This window comes from Poecilia mexicana, unplaced genomic scaffold, assembly GCF_051168715.1.
Source record: "Poecilia mexicana isolate PSO_F unplaced genomic scaffold, ASM5116871v1 scaffold_5, whole genome shotgun sequence".
Lineage (NCBI taxonomy): Eukaryota > Metazoa > Chordata > Actinopteri > Cyprinodontiformes > Poeciliidae > Poecilia > Poecilia mexicana.
In genome coordinates, this window is record NW_028263374.1 from 1326038 (window position 1) to 1341764 (window position 15727).

Genomic DNA, 15727 nt, shown 5'->3' on the forward strand with positions numbered 1-15727 from the left:
CCTCTTACTATTCATGCATTATCGGTATAATGTGCTTTTATCCTACACTTTATACCCTCCTTTATTTATAGTTTTTTTTTTTTTTTTTTTTTCGCACATGATGGACTCTGAGTATCTGAGATACTCTTCCTGGACTCTTGGATCTGCAGTTCTTCATTCATATATTAAAGAACACGTTGAACACTGTAGGTGGAGAAAGATATTGTTACCTTTAATGCACTCGTCTCTATTTGCACAAAATATTCTGTGTCTTGTGGTAATTGCACACATTTCACACAGAGCTTACGAAATCATGCTAGATTTCGGGATTACATTTCTGTATAAGGATTTATTTGTTCCTTCCACTTCTCAGTTGTGCGTTACTTCCTGGTGGTCAGTTCCATAAAATCCCCCAAAAAAGCATTTAAGTTTATGGCTGAAACGATTAATCGGATTAATTGTGATGAATTAATTATTGAAATAATAGTCAAATAATTTAAAATAAAACAGGCCATTTGCTGAAATAACAACATACTCAAAGCAGTGATTAAGCCAAAACTGTGCAAAAAGTAGATACATTTTGCATTTAAGATTATAAAACCCTTAGTCTGTAAAAATCTCCAATTAATTATCTTTTGCTGTCCAATTATTAATCAGTTAATCCAAAAATTAACCAGCAGATGTCCTATTGATGTTAGATGAAGCAGAAAGGGTTGATCTTTGCACATGTTGTTAGCTGCAGATGCATCCTTTGGTACAAATTAACAAGCGTAAAGAATTGCTGCTGTTGCATTTAGGCTTTTAATTTAAAAAGAAATTGAATTACTTGATTGTTTACATATTTCTGTGCATTTTCAGTATAGCATAATAAAATATTTAAATATTTAAATAAAAAAATCTTCAGAATATGCCAATTTTTTTTTAGCTTGTTTTAACTGGAGATGTTCTGTGTTTTCTGCCAGTTCCTGAGGTGGTTGGGGGCCACCAGCTGACCGCTGCTGTAACAGAGCTGAGCCCTTGGGTGGAGTACGAGTTCCGAGTTCTGGCAAGTAACAGAGTTGGGACCGGCGAGCCCAGCAAGCCCTCCAAACAAGCAAGGACGAAGAGTACAAGTATGAAATGTCTGTTTCGGTGTAGATCTAGTAAAACATGAGAACATGTGGTTTGAGAAATTGGACTAAAGGTTATTCATAAGTTTGAGAAATGATCAAAAACGGTTGCAAAAAACAGATGGCATACAGCTTTGAAGCAAGCAAATGATTTTCATAATTCCATATTTTCTTAGATTTTTTTTTAAAAAGTGTTACAATTTAAATGCAAACATTTGAAGATAGTTGAAAATCTATATGTAGACTGACATTGACATAAAACCATAAATACAAGTGGGAATGTTGTGTTTTCAGAACTGAATTTCTATGGATATAACCTATTTTAAAAGTCCTATTCATAGATGAAACTGCATGCAGGACGTAACCCACCTTTAAAAGCGACTTCCAATGTTTTGCTACTTTTCTTACATCTTTTATTGTTGCTGGACTCCTCAGCTGCAGGAAGTCGCCGTAGTTTACTGTTTAGAGAAAAAAAATTAAAAAACAGAGAAAATGTTGAAGTTTTCCTTCAGAGTTCCAAGGTGGCTGAGCCGATATGTTTTCCCCCCACAGCTCCGAAGGTCACACCGGCTAATGTGAGCGGAGGAGGAGGCAGTCGCTCCGAATTAGTCATCACATGGGAGGTAAGCAAGCTCTCTCAGGAACCCTCTCACCCATGGAGGAGGCCGCCAGACGCCATTACTCTCTTTGGATGTGGGCCCCCGTTTCATTAATAACCAGTGAACGGCCTAATGTATGGCGTTTCATTTTTAAGAACACAGAGGCAATAACTGCAGCTGTCACCCCCAAGGGGGAGAGAAAAATGCTTTTGAGGTTTCAATGAGATAATTAAAGTCATAGTTCGTTCAAAGTCACAACTTTTTGTTTCTAGATGATTTTCCTTTTGTGTTTTATCAGCTGGCATTCAAATTGCTTCTGTTTATTCAGCACAAAGAATCAGTGCTGATGTTTCCAAACACAAAAGTAAAACATCTACTTAACAAAGCTGCCCGTCGTCAACCAGGGAAATTCTTTAGGTGTTTTTCCTTTTGACCCGGAAGAAGGGATGAAAAGTGGCTAGACTTAAATTTTGTTGTCTAAAATGAATGGAAGTAAATACAATGTTCTAATATGATCATAAATACAAGCTTGTGGGTACATTTATACTTTCTTAGTTATCCTAATTAGGACCATTTTGAGCATATTATCTGACCCTCTGAATACCAATGGGCCTTTGGTGGACCAAATTCCAGTCCTGCCTTGTTTAGGTTTAAGATTCATGTTAAGAGGTATGGTGTGATTTAGGTTTTGGCTAAGGTTAAGGTTAGGAGCATAATAACAATGTTAGGGTGAGGGACAATGTCTGAGTTAGGCATAAATGCAGTTACTAAAGTGAATGGAGTACAAAATCCTAATATGGGTAGAAATACAAATGCGTGAGTGTAAACCTGTTTATGTTACCTACTTGGACCTTTGTTGTACATCTACTATCCTTATGAAGGACAGTAGGCCTTATGGGGACCAAAGCCAAGTCGCAATACGTCACACCCCAATTTGTAGGTTAGAGTTAGAGGTTTGGTGTGAATTAAGTTCAGACTATGGTTGGGTAATGCTAACAAGTATGGATAGGCATAAATTATGTTACTAAAATGAATGGAATTATCTATAGATGTCTTACAATTTGTGTCTACATGTATAACTAATATAATTTTGGACAACATTATTTCATTTCTACCTCTGCATTATTTATAAATCAGGAGTTTTTTTCTTATATATGTTTCTTTGTACCTATTCAAAAACTCTGGAAGTCCTCTTTGTAAACTACAATATGTATAATGTAAAAAAGTGTTCAATAAAAATTACAATAATGATTAATAGTCAATATAAGATCCTAATATAGACCAAAATAGAATAGAATAGAATTGAATAGAAAATATATAACATGTTCAGGTGTACCAGCAGCAAAGTGACAGGTAAGTCAAAGCATCCAGATTTACATCAAGGTGAAAAAAATATAAAACAGAATGTTGGTAGTCTGCTGAGGAGACTGAGGAAGAACTTGGTTCAGGTTAGTAAATGTGAGTTTGTAACAAAATAGTCTCAGACTTGAAAATTGAGGCAGTAGCACATTAATCAAACAGAAAGATTAAAAGCATCACTTAATTAACTCTAAACTAGTGGAATTTACCTCCATATTAACAGTGTTTTACAAATGACAACACTTTGATTTACAAATCTCTTTGCAGTTTATTAGAAAAAGAAAACAGGACCAAAAATATCATTTTTGCTTTTATTACATTAACTGGTTGGCCAAGAGGGTCTGTCTGACATCTTCCTTCATAATGTTTTACCGGAACTCCTCTGAAAGGTTATTCACTGTTTGTGTTTTGGTCTTCCTGTTGTTCGATTTTTTTCCCCACTTAGCAGCAAAATGCAATATTCCTCTTTCTTTCAATTGAGAAAATTCTTCTAATTTAAGTTTTGAAATGAGAACCATCTGTATTATGAAATTAAGTGACCTTCCTACATTTAACTTAATCTAAGCAGAATATACAGCTCAAGGTATTGGGTCACCCATCAGATTCCTTAAATTCCAATCCAGTGCCGAGTCATGCACTGATTCTCCAAACATGTCTGAAAGAATGAGTCACTGACAGAAACTAGGAGGATTCCATTGTGGTATCATGATATGATGACACATGTGCATCATATCATGCACATGTGTCAACAATTGAAGCAGTTTGTCATTATCTGTGACAATAAAAGGCCATAGAGATCAAAACATTTACATGTTCTATTCAAGCAAGAGGTCACAACAATAAAAAGGAACTTATGAAATTATATGTATGTGCCACTGAAAGCCAACGAAACTAATGAAATGTTTTAGTTTGTCAGAACTGTTACAAAGCTATAAAAACTCATCATAATCAAGAAAAAGACTTATTAACACAATAAGAGATCTGATTAACACATTTTGGATCAAGTGTGTAAAGCTTTTAGTTTTATTTAAATATAATCAATGGAAATCAAAGTAAAGAATCTTAGCACATGCAGTATACAGTATAAAGTTAAATCTGAAGTTGTCTTGCTTAATTTATATATCCTTGTTTGAATACTGCAAATTAAAGAAAAATTAGTCAAACTATAAATCTGCAATACATAAAAAGATAACAAGAATAACAAGAATTTGACAGTCATACACAACTTAACCATTAACGAACTTAAGGCATCTAAGAAGCCTTTTGGTCTTATGTATATCTTACAGCAAATAAATCTATATTTGACTCACTTATTGAAGTTTTAAAAATGTTTTGTACCTGACAAACTCTAGAAGCTGAAAACAAGCTTCCAGGTCATCATAGCTAAATGTAAAGAGTCCTAACACAGAGCCCTGTGGGACACCTCGTGTTTATCATCTCACATTGAAAGTCACTTTATTTACAAATCGTATAAATGTAAATTTGTAAATTTGTAAATTTGTAAATTCTGGATAGTGCAAAGATAAAATATCTAAAATAAAATAAAATAAATTAAATTAAATTAAATTAATACAAAAAATTGACCAAAGGTTCTAAAATACTTTTAGAGCATGAACTTACACATCATAAAGAGCCCACAGCTCTTCATGAGAAACGTGATTTTTCCAAAAATCACGTTTTTTTTTAAAGTCTGTACCCTTTAGCAGGGTTTAGAGTCTGCACTTAGCAGAACAAAGTATCCAGCTCTGAATGTCCAGAGTGGGTCTGAGTTTACGTTATGACGCTGAGTGCTCTGTACTGTGTAATGAATGTGTGCAGTAAAAGCTCAGGCATGTTCAGCAGGTTACATCTGAAGCCAGGCCCTGCCTTTACATGACCCCCTCTACTCTCAACCTGTATTTATTTCCAAATCATGCAGAGTAAACAAAGTGAAAGCTTATTAGCAGTGCTTAGAGTGGATGTTCAGATGGGTTGTTGTGTGTTTGCTTGCAGCCTGTTCCAGAGGAGTTGCAGAATGGGCCAGGGTTCGGCTACGTGGTGGCGTTCCGACCTCACGGGGCCACGGGCTGGATGCAGGCCGCCGTGCCGTCCCCAGAGGCATCCCGATATGTCTTTAAAAATGAGAGCATTCAGCCTTTCTCGCCTTTCCATGTAAAGGTCGGCGTTTACAACAACGAGGGGGAGGGTCCATTTGGACCGGTTACCACCATCTACTCTGCTGAGGAAGGTGTGTACACTCCTTTAACTCAGGCCAAATGGAACAGACACTAATCAGGGTTCTCTCAAAAAGGCTAAAATTTGAAATAAAAAAAATATAATATAGTGCTTTAAATAGTCTTACGAACATCCAGATTTTCATCCAAGGTCCTAAATTTCATTTTGTCGAGTCTTAATATTTTATTTTTGATCATTCTGGAGAAGCTCCTGTACTGGTACTCTTGAAGCTGAACTTGGTAAATGGGATTAGCTCAGACATAGGATGAGTTTGTATGTAGGCCTGCAAAACTGTTGGTTGTTTTAGGACTGAGATCATTTAATCTCTTTTATTTAATAAATGTGGATCTTTTTTCATAACTGAATTGATAACAATAATAAGGTTTCTTTGTTAAAATGTTAATGTGAATGCTTTGTGTTGGTCTTAAATTTCATCCATAAAGGTCTTAAAAAGTCTTTGAAAGGTCTTAAAACTTACTTACTGAAACCTGCAAGAACCCTGACTAATAGAAGTTCAAAGATAGATGTGTAATGTTATTAATTCCCACATTAGGCTTAATATTGTTCTATTATATGTACAACAAAAACACTTTTAGCTGCTTTCCATACACACGTATATTCTCTCGGCTGAATAATCCAAGTTAGACGCCAAGCTGTGGGCCAGTGAGCTTCAAAATGTTTAACACCTCAAAAATATGGCTAACCAAATCATTTACTGAATTAATCCCTGGGACATGTAAATGAATAAATGGGATTTTTTTTTTTTTTTTTTTATTCCTGATGCTCACTGTGAACTTGTGATTTCCTCACGTTCAACACATCATCACTCATAAATGCTCATTCACTCTTACATAAAAAACACAATATTTCATTTCAGATTTTTCTCTTTTTTTAGTGTCTCAGTGAGAAGATTCAAACCCCTCACTTTTTTTATTCAGTGATCTCACAGTGACATGAAGGAACAAAGTAAACATCCTCAGAGGAATGATAAAAAGTGTCCTTTAATGCTGACATACTGTTAGTATTTTGACCTACTGATCTATAATGAGTTCAGCATTAAAACATCGTGTAGATTCATTGTTCAAAGACAATAGACTTTGAATGAACAGTGAGGCAGAGTCATTTTTGCATAGATAAAGAGAAATGTGTTCTCTGATAAGGAAAATAATTCCATCGTGAGCAATATTTATCAATTTACAGTTGATATTATTATTATTATTAGCTAATACTCAGTGTGAATCCAACTGTTCAATACTTCAACATATTTGAATTCTGCCCCTAAAAATTAACCAAATTATTAAAAAAAAACTAAAGCTACTACTATAACTAATAAAAACTAAATGAAAACTAAACAGTATTTAACTAATGAATTCTATCAAACAACTAATTAAAGCTAACTGAATTAGATAAATAAGTCACAACAAAATCCTGCTGACCACAAGCTACTTTGTAAAGATTTTAGTTTCTAGATGCTCAAAGCAGGTGAAGAGTGTAACCCTGATTGTGCACCAGTTGTAGTTGGAGCCAAATGTGGCCTTGTAGTGACTCTGGGAAGCTGAACACAAACTCACACTACACACACTACACACACTTCACACACTACACGCACTTCACACACACTACAGCTCTTTCTCTTTCAGCATGTTGACTACTTGACCCCGCTTCCATCTTGTTTTAATGTTCCCAATAGAGGAAGTGGTTTTGAAATCCTTCGGATGTTCCCTCTTCAAAGCTAACTGTCACTCCTCGAATCTTTTATATATATATATATATATATATATATATATATATATATATATATATATATATATATATATATATATATATATATATATGATATATGATAACTCCAGAGCCTGGCCGAGCTCCCACCAGGATCCGCGCTAAGAGCCTCTCTGCGTCCGAGATGGAAGTGTCGTGGAAGGCTCTGCCCTGGAATACCAGCAAGCGGCGAGTGCTGGGCTATGAGGTGAGGCCCGGTCCATTGGACATGTGGGTGTGTGTGTGTGTGTGTGTGTGTGTGTGTGTGAGCGACCAGCACTGCTGAATCTTGTTCTCCTCTATTATTGATGAGTGTTTCAGGCTCCTGCACCTTGGGCATGCGAGATAATAGCTTGCTGCATGCATAATGGTGGAGCCCGTTCCCCAGCCTATGGGTTTAAGTGTGTTTCTCTTGTTGCTTACCTAAGTAGTGCAATGAGGCCTGATTAGAGTAGTGAAGAAACACTCAGAGGGACACAGCGTTTAGCTCCTAATCCACACAACAAAGCAGTTTTAGACAGCAGCTTCAGGCTCACTTTGTTCATATCTTTTACTTATTCTCAAGAATCTGAAAAAAAAATATTTCGTTTGCATGAATTAATAAAACAATTAAAAAAAATATTCTTGAGAAACAAACAGTTTGTATTTGTAGCATTTTTAGGCTTGACCAGGAATCCTTTGGTCACCCTTTATTTCAATTGTTTTCCTTTGTTACACTCTTTCATAGTTTAAAATAATAGTTTGTAAATGAGATATGATGTTATAAAATTGATATAATAAAGCACACATTTTGATAAAAGGGAATATGGAAGAATAGCATAAAGTGGTGGGAATTTTAAAAAGTGTAAACTTCTCTCTTATCAAAATGACTAAGTCTTGCATTTTGAAACATTGCTTTTTTGTGCCTGTTTTTATGTATGTATGTGTTATATATTTATTTTTTTATTGATTTATTCGAAACAAAGAATGCATCCAAACCACATCCCGTGCTGTGACATGCTGCTGTTTTCAGACTGGTTCACATCTTCCATGTGGTCGAGTTCACATTTCCCTGTTTTCAGTTGGCTCTCCACTGACACTGTGGCAGCAGAAAGCTTTTAGGGTGCGCTCACCGTCTGCCCCCCGCTCTGCCCTGTTGGCCTTTCAGCTCAGGTATTGGAGTAGAAGCGAACGGGAGGAAACAGCCAGTGTGCAGAGGACCTCTGGGAATCAGACATCCACCGTCATCAGCGGCTTGAGAGGCAGCACAGCGTATCACATCTCAGTGAGGGCCTACAACACAGCTGGAACGGGCCCTCCCAGCACCACCGTCAACGTGACCACCAAAAAACCACGCAAGTACCACACTTAGTCTAAGCTCTGCATCCTCTAAAATGTCTGGAAAAAGTCCATGGATCTATTCATCTATAAAATTTGGTGATAATGATTCCCTAGCAAGTTGTACCTTCATTATACAGTTAATGTACTCAAGCTTCTGTTGTTCCTAAACATTTTAGCTAGCTGTGGGCACAGTTAGCTAAAATATTAGGCGCACTAGCCCTAAAGCACTAACACCAACATGGTATTTAGAAGAAGTTCAATTTTTCCACCTATTTGTATATTACCCCTGTAATTTTTTTCTTTGTAACTCATTCGTTGGTTTGTGGTTTGCTCAACAAAGTTTCTTGGGGAAAAAAAGAGAATATGAGGGGAGGAAATGGAACAGTCTTTACAAGTACAAAAATGTCTTTTAGAATTCCTAGCCAAGGCGTCAACTCATAGAAACTTTATTCAACTAAATGTTTAAAAACATTTAGTTTCAGGGAAGCTAGGTGTGCTAAATGTTAGCAAGCAAAAGCACTATGAAAAAGTTAACTGCTGTTAGCGCATTAGTGGAATCTAAATTCGCAAATTTAAATATGTGAACCCAATTCTTCACTTAACATTTTTTTTTAAAAAGCCCAAAGTAATCATGGATCATTTACAGCCAATGGTGGATGTAAATGTCTGACTCACCATGCGCAGTTTAAATGTCAAGCCTTTGTTTGAGGAGAATAATGTGGCCTCTTTCCTGGTAGCTCCCAGCCAGCCACCGGTTAAAGTCATGTGGAACACATCAAACTCCAAGATCATCCTGAACTGGGAGCACGTCAAAGCCCTGGAGAACGAGTCCGAAGTGACCGGTTACAAAGTGAGCACATCGGTCTTTCACTCCATCAGAAAGTTCTGCCTGTTGCCATGGTGCGCCCAACTCTCCACTTAATCTCATTGGCAGGTGCTCTATAAGAAGAATCGACACAGCCGGCCCAGCGTCATGGAAACCAACACCACCTCGGTGGAGCTTGCTCTTCCGACCGACGAGGACTATATCATCCAGATAAAGCCGTTTGGAGAGGGAGGGGACGGCAGCAGCAGCAAACAGATCACAATTCCCAAGATACCAGGTCAGCAAAGAGCTAGCTGCTACTGCTAGCTAGTCCCACATGGCCCATTGGTCGTGTTTTTGCCAGAACAGTTTGACCATTGTCTTCTCCAGATGAAGCCAGAGTAGGAAAAATATCTGCTGGATTAAAAATGACCCAGCAGGGTGGGTTAAATGCATCACCTCACAAAAGTATTTGTATATCTTGAACATTTCCTGATTGTGTCAACCACCATTTTGTATTTTTTCACAATATTATTTAATAAACCAACACATTAAGGGTGTTGGAGTGAATGAGGCTAAGTATAAACTTTTCAGTGTTTAAATTGTAAACTAATAAAAATCATGTTTTATAGTATGTGGTGCAGTAAAGTAAAAGGAAAATATAATAGAAGTTGGTCTATCACATAAAATTATAATAAATTACAATGAAGCTTGTGACTGTACTTAAGCCCATCGCAATAAGCAATTAATGAATTGCATGATAGATTAAAATAAGTGCAATAATTTTCATTCTCACGATTAATATCTTTTGAAGGGCAATTTTGTTTACAGAGTCTATTGATCCATTTTATTTATGGCTCCTGTTTTGTGTTGGTTTTATGTTTTTGTTTTGTTAATTGTTTTTGATTGTTGTGTTTTAGTTTGGATATTTAGAATATCTTCCAGTGCTACTGGTCTGTACAAAATTAATGTTTATTGTTCTTTGAGAGGACAAACAAACCATTATGAATATTCTACTTGAAGATTGTCTCAAAACAACAATATTATTGTTTATAGCAATAATTTCTAGGACAATTAATTGTCTAGAAAAATGTGTCCTTGGTTGTACAAAATGCAGGAAACGTTTAAACAATTTGAATCCTTATCTGTGGATGTAATGCTAGAAAGTGATTTTTTTCCCCAGTATGGATCCGACTAACATCCTTTCTGCTCTCCGTCCCCCTCCAGGCCCCAACGCTGTGGGCTCGGCCTCCAAGGTCTCTACGCTGTCAGCCCTCAGCACAATAGTTCTGTCTTTCACAGCACGAACATCTTTATGACAAATGGCTCACAGCAGACGTTGCATCTAACGTGGAGACAGCGGGAACACAAACGCAGCCCACTCCGGTGTAACTAGATCCATTCATTTAGATTTTAGCGGCAGAGGGAAGACACTGAGGGTAAAAATGTCCAAACACGCCATGGAGAGGACAGACAAGGAGTCCCTGTCAGCTACACAGGCCAGGTGAAAGAGATTGACCGATGTCGTGACTATGTTGTTACCAAAGCAACTTTCATAAAAGAAACATAAAGAAAAAAAAGTCTTATATGCATCTTTTTGTATGACATGTTGAGCTTTTATAGATTTTTGTTTTCTTAATGGGTTTGTAGATGGCCTTGGCTTCAGGGGTGAGAACAACTGTTCTGCATGGAAAATGGTATTGTCCCGTTTTACAGTCTGAAAGTAAAGAACATGATTCAACAGTTTCCCATCTGTCTGTTAAGATAAAACACAATTTATAACTTTGAGATTTTAGTCTTTTCAGAAAGAAAGCACTGCTATAGGAGTTTCCACCAAGTTGATATTTAATAAACAACTCAAAATTGAAAATGTTAAAAAACAAAAAAGGTAAACCCTCAAATCCCCATATACATATGAAATACACAAAGCTCTTGAAATTAGATAGGTTGTACTTTTTTTTTCAAAGACTATATGTAAACATCGTGCCCAGTTCACATTTTGGGCCAAGGTGTCACTTTTTCAGTGTAAAGGGAGGAGTAGCATCAGACTGTGAACGGTAATGCTTTATCGCCTCATAATCAGAAGCAAACAGCAAAACAAAGCTAACACTATCTTAAAATGATGGGAATAAACTACTTCAGTATATCTGCTGCAGAGTGAAAACATAAACAATTATTCCTCTGTTACTATTATACTCATATGACACAAACATTTGCCTATGAAATTATACACTCACTGTAATCATTTCTTCTGCCCAGAACCGGTTCAAGACGCCCAGCTGAAACTTAAACATAGAGTTCTTACAGGTTCTGACATTTGTTGTTAGAACCTGTAAGACAATAGATGTCTTACAGTGGACAGTCTGACAGTGGCCGCTGACAGACTGTTGTTCAGTTTGGTGCCCTGTATTAACAGAGTTATATCATTGTAATTGTAAACATAAATTGGAATTAATCAAGTTAATTAATTAAGTCTAAATCTGTGAGCCAAACTTGAAGGATAACTACATTTTAAAGCTGGTTCTGTGTTGAGTAACCAACCGTTTAAAATAAACTGTACCATTTCTGATACAAAGAATAGTCAAATATTATGGTCAGAAAGATGTCAGAAGCTTGTTTAGGGTTCTGTTGAGATGTGATCATTTCTGACTGACTCAGTCAGCTTTAAATCACAATTGCTTTAAATTAGAATTGTGTAGGATATAAAACTTGGATAACTGAAATCTATTGCTTAAGAGATGTGACAAGATAGATCAAAAACCTTTAATCGAAAGAAAAAAAGGAATCTCTTCATTGTCCTTAACTAATAAAGATTAATGCTGTTGTTTAATGAATTTTTTAACTCTGAGATTTCCTTGTAATAACTCAGCTGACAGAGGAGAGTCTCATCAGTTTAGTTGGTGTTCTTCGGTGTCCCAGGTCTGCATTCAAACTGCTAAACTAATGTGTCCCAGACCACCTAAAATGGTCAAAGAAAAACCATCCTGAAAACATTTGGATTGCATTTCCACCCGTTTCCTCATGTACGATCAGATATCTTCGGACCGCGGTAACGCCACATCTGAAGCTTACAGTTTTCTCTTTGATTAAACAGAGATTGGTTTCCCAGCTAACACCTAGTGTCATCAAAGTGGAGGCCTGTGTGAGTTATTGGTTGGCCATAGCCACTTAGCAGAACCCTACTTCAAAAACCCACTTCAAAGAACTATTCCTTTTTAAGTTTTTGGTGTCAGAAGTGACATCCAAGATACGAACGTTTTCAAAATCGCTTTTATGAGCGTAACCTGTCGTGCGAAGCAGTTCCCCTAAGATCTATAAGTAACTTAGTCTTAAAGCCTGATGTCTAAGCTGTTAAGAGGTGAAGAGAGAAACTATCTGAAGTTTTTTTTTTTTTAATGCCAAATCTTCATTTGTTTATCCTCACTGTGCTGCAGAAGATTTGAGTATTCATATACTGAGACAACAATTTTAGAAGTCCAAATCTTGCTTGCTATCTTTTCTTATATTTGTGGACGAACAGTCCACCTGGGGTGAGAACCTTCAATGCACTATTTGTTCCCCTTAATTATTACCTAAATTAATCAAAAAGAAGATCGAGCTGCCATAATCTGGAGCATTGAGCATGCAGAGGTGGGTGAATCCTCACCAAGGCAGACAGGTAGGGCAGAACTAGACAAGTAATTTTATTCCAGCATTGCTACAATATTTGAGTAGCAATTACATAATTGCTGCAGTGCAGTGTATGAGTCATTTTGAAGTTCCTTCATTTATGTCAAGGATTTTTTTCAGCATAAGACATTAATATAGATAAGGCTTAAGTTATTTATTTATGTATTTATTTAAATCAGCATATTTAATACATTGTTAAAACTCATAGAAGACTCGTAATAAAGTTATTGAGTTGTGGAATTATTTGTGATTCACTGAACCACAAATAATGAGTTTTGGATAGAAGGAATGATTATGGTGATTTTTGCCTGTTTGAACATAAAGACTATCAAGTCAAAGTCCAAGTAAAAGCTAAGTGGTAGAATACAAAAACTGAGAAATACTAGTAACCATTTTAAAAAGGTAGTTCAGATATATTGAAGTGAGGTTTTATGAAAATGTTAGAAAAAAAAACTCAGTGGTGAAAGTCTGACTCTTAATGTCCCATATAGACACAGTTTGTGTTCTGTGAGCCATGCAGGATGGTTGTGATTTCATAGTTGAGCGTACCGATTGCCTGCATTCCTCCTGACAAATTCCTTCATTTCCTGCAATCCAAATGGATACTAATTACCTTAATAAGCTATTTTGGCGCTTAGCTCCATGTCTTCCCCGTCCCAGACAGCCACCGCACACGTTAGTGAGGCACAGAATGGTAGTGTAGCGTCCATGACTACTGTTTACGCTGAATCCCAACCTTATCAGCTCATTGCCGCCTACAAAACATTTCAATGTTTCCCGCCGAGCATTTTACTGTGTCGCACAGTGGTAAAACGTCCCTTTGCGGAGAGATGTGTCCGGCATATGTCTGCTTTGAGTCTACCTCCAGTGTGTGTGGGAACCTTTGGTCTAACTGACCCGTGTTAGCCGACTTGAACCACTGAGAACAACTTGATCTGTTGACATCAATGCTATTATTACAGCTAACAGTTGTTAAGTTTGTTTCTGTTTTCCCAGCTGAACAAAGTCTACAGTGAGTCAGAGCATTGTAGGCTACATCTGCTAAGAGTGGGGATATTATAGCAGGTTGTCACCTAGGTAACTGCATGGGACCTGCGTCTCTGTGCCTTTTTCAGGTTTTGTACTTGTCCACAAATCTTTCCAAAGGACTGACGATCAGGGTCGATTCAAACAACTTCATTTTCCTGAGAAAACATCACAAACTTAACAGTGGTTTCTAATCAAGTTATAGATCTTTAATATCTGCTTATCTGCGTGTTGGATTCCACAAATCTGATCAAATTTAGTGTGATATGCTAAAACAAACTGATAGTCTTCCGTCCCCTCTAGAGTTTCTTCTCTTTACTACAAACTGCAATGCAATTTCTGTCTACAACAAGTAAATATACTATTGTTCCTAGGTTCATAGAAATTCTTTAAAAATTCTGAATCAACCCTTTAAAAATAGGTGAGATTAACATTGGACTACAGCATTAGCACATTTTTAGTTCCCATCCTCAAACACCAAAAACCTGATGACATGTTTAGACAATGATGACAAAGGTTGGAAAAGCCTCTCTCCAGGGCCCTCCACCTTGGCCCCCTGAGCTCCACTGATTGCAGGACCCCCGTGGCTGTCTCTCATGCCCCTTGTTCTTTCAGTTAGCCCTGTGTCTAGAGCTCTTCTTTGCCTTCTGTGTGCCTCATCATATGTTCAGAATCCTCAGGTCCTTAAAGAGCCTTAACTTATCGCGAGAATATCAAAAACTAGAAGCATAGAATTTTGCAGCGGCAGCGGCGTTCAAGCGACATCGAACAATGCTAGGTTTGGGTTTGGAGGAGGAAGAGGGAAGCGACGTCCTTTGTCGACATTACAGAGGTTAGAAATTGGCAATTTATGAGAGCAGGTGTGTTTTTAGGTGGATGTTCTGAGTAAAGGACAATGCTGCTGATTCTTTCCTTTCTCCATCGTCTCCTGATGCCACGTGGGACTGCCGCGCTACTCGAAGAACGCTGCAGTCTCATTGTAGCTTGTAATCCAGTTAAGTAGTTTGTAGTACTTTGAAGGGAAATGTACTGTAGGCTACTGGGGATCATGCATCAAGAAATGTGTAAAATACAGTTTTGTACACTTCAGATCATTTATATAAAAAGAAACCTTTCTAAAGAGATGATTTACTCTGTTTTTATGTAAACGACTCTTGTTTCATACTGTAGTTAACTGTTGCTCAGCATGACTGTGCTCGTCGTCTCTACTGTCCACCTGCAAAGCGACTGAATGGCTTTAGGAACATGTGAGGTCCACATGTCTGTATGCTGAACCATTAACAGCCCTGTGTCTATGCTTCTGTCTGTTGGCCCTGCAGAGATGTACTGCTTTGACTGTCCGTATGCGCTCCGCAGGAGGCGTCCCTCTGTTGCTGTTTGTTGTTTATACCGTGTGAATAAAGATAACTGATTTATAGAACAACACCAAGCTGTGGGTCTCTTAATGCCAACATAAAGGAAGAGCTTGCTACAAAATCTACTACAATGGTTTAGTTTTGGAGCTGGTCTCTAATGTCATGGAACGATGTATAGTATCATACATGAATGAATGTCGTTTTTATTTTTTGGCTTTTTATGATTTTGTTCACCGTTTTCAGGTTTGAATGGTTTTTAAAACAGGAATTTGACTTTAAAGCAATGCCTCACATTTCCAACAAAGGTACCTGGAATAATTTACCTGTTGGAACATTCAAGCTTTAACCGTCCAGCTGTTCATCATAGATGAAGTGAAAGTCGACGATGGTCCTCCTCTTTATCTAGCTAGTTAGGTTAGCTATTGAGACAACTATGTAGCTGTCTATTTATCTAGCTAAATGGGACAAGTGTCCGACTTGCTTAGCTTCATCTCAGAAGTTTAAACCAGATAAATAGACAGCTGTCTATTT

The 15727-nt window shown here is 37.2% G+C and overlaps 1 protein-coding gene across 1 annotated transcript in view; it reads left to right on the plus strand.

Moving 5' to 3' along the window:
• Nucleotides 1-15266, plus strand: part of LOC106919734 (contactin-4-like) — a 242313-nt gene extending 227047 nt beyond the window's left edge. The window contains exons 16-23 of the mRNA XM_088005312.1: nt 942-1091; nt 1641-1711; nt 5039-5273; nt 7114-7229; nt 8169-8355; nt 9079-9191; nt 9276-9444; nt 10374-15266. Coding sequence (XP_087861438.1) covers nt 942-1091; nt 1641-1711; nt 5039-5273; nt 7114-7229; nt 8169-8355; nt 9079-9191; nt 9276-9444; nt 10374-10465 — 1133 coding nt within the window. The 3' untranslated portion in view covers nt 10466-15266. The remainder of the gene's footprint in view (nt 1-941; nt 1092-1640; nt 1712-5038; nt 5274-7113; nt 7230-8168; nt 8356-9078; nt 9192-9275; nt 9445-10373) is intronic.
• Nucleotides 15267-15727: the final 461 nt, after the last annotated feature.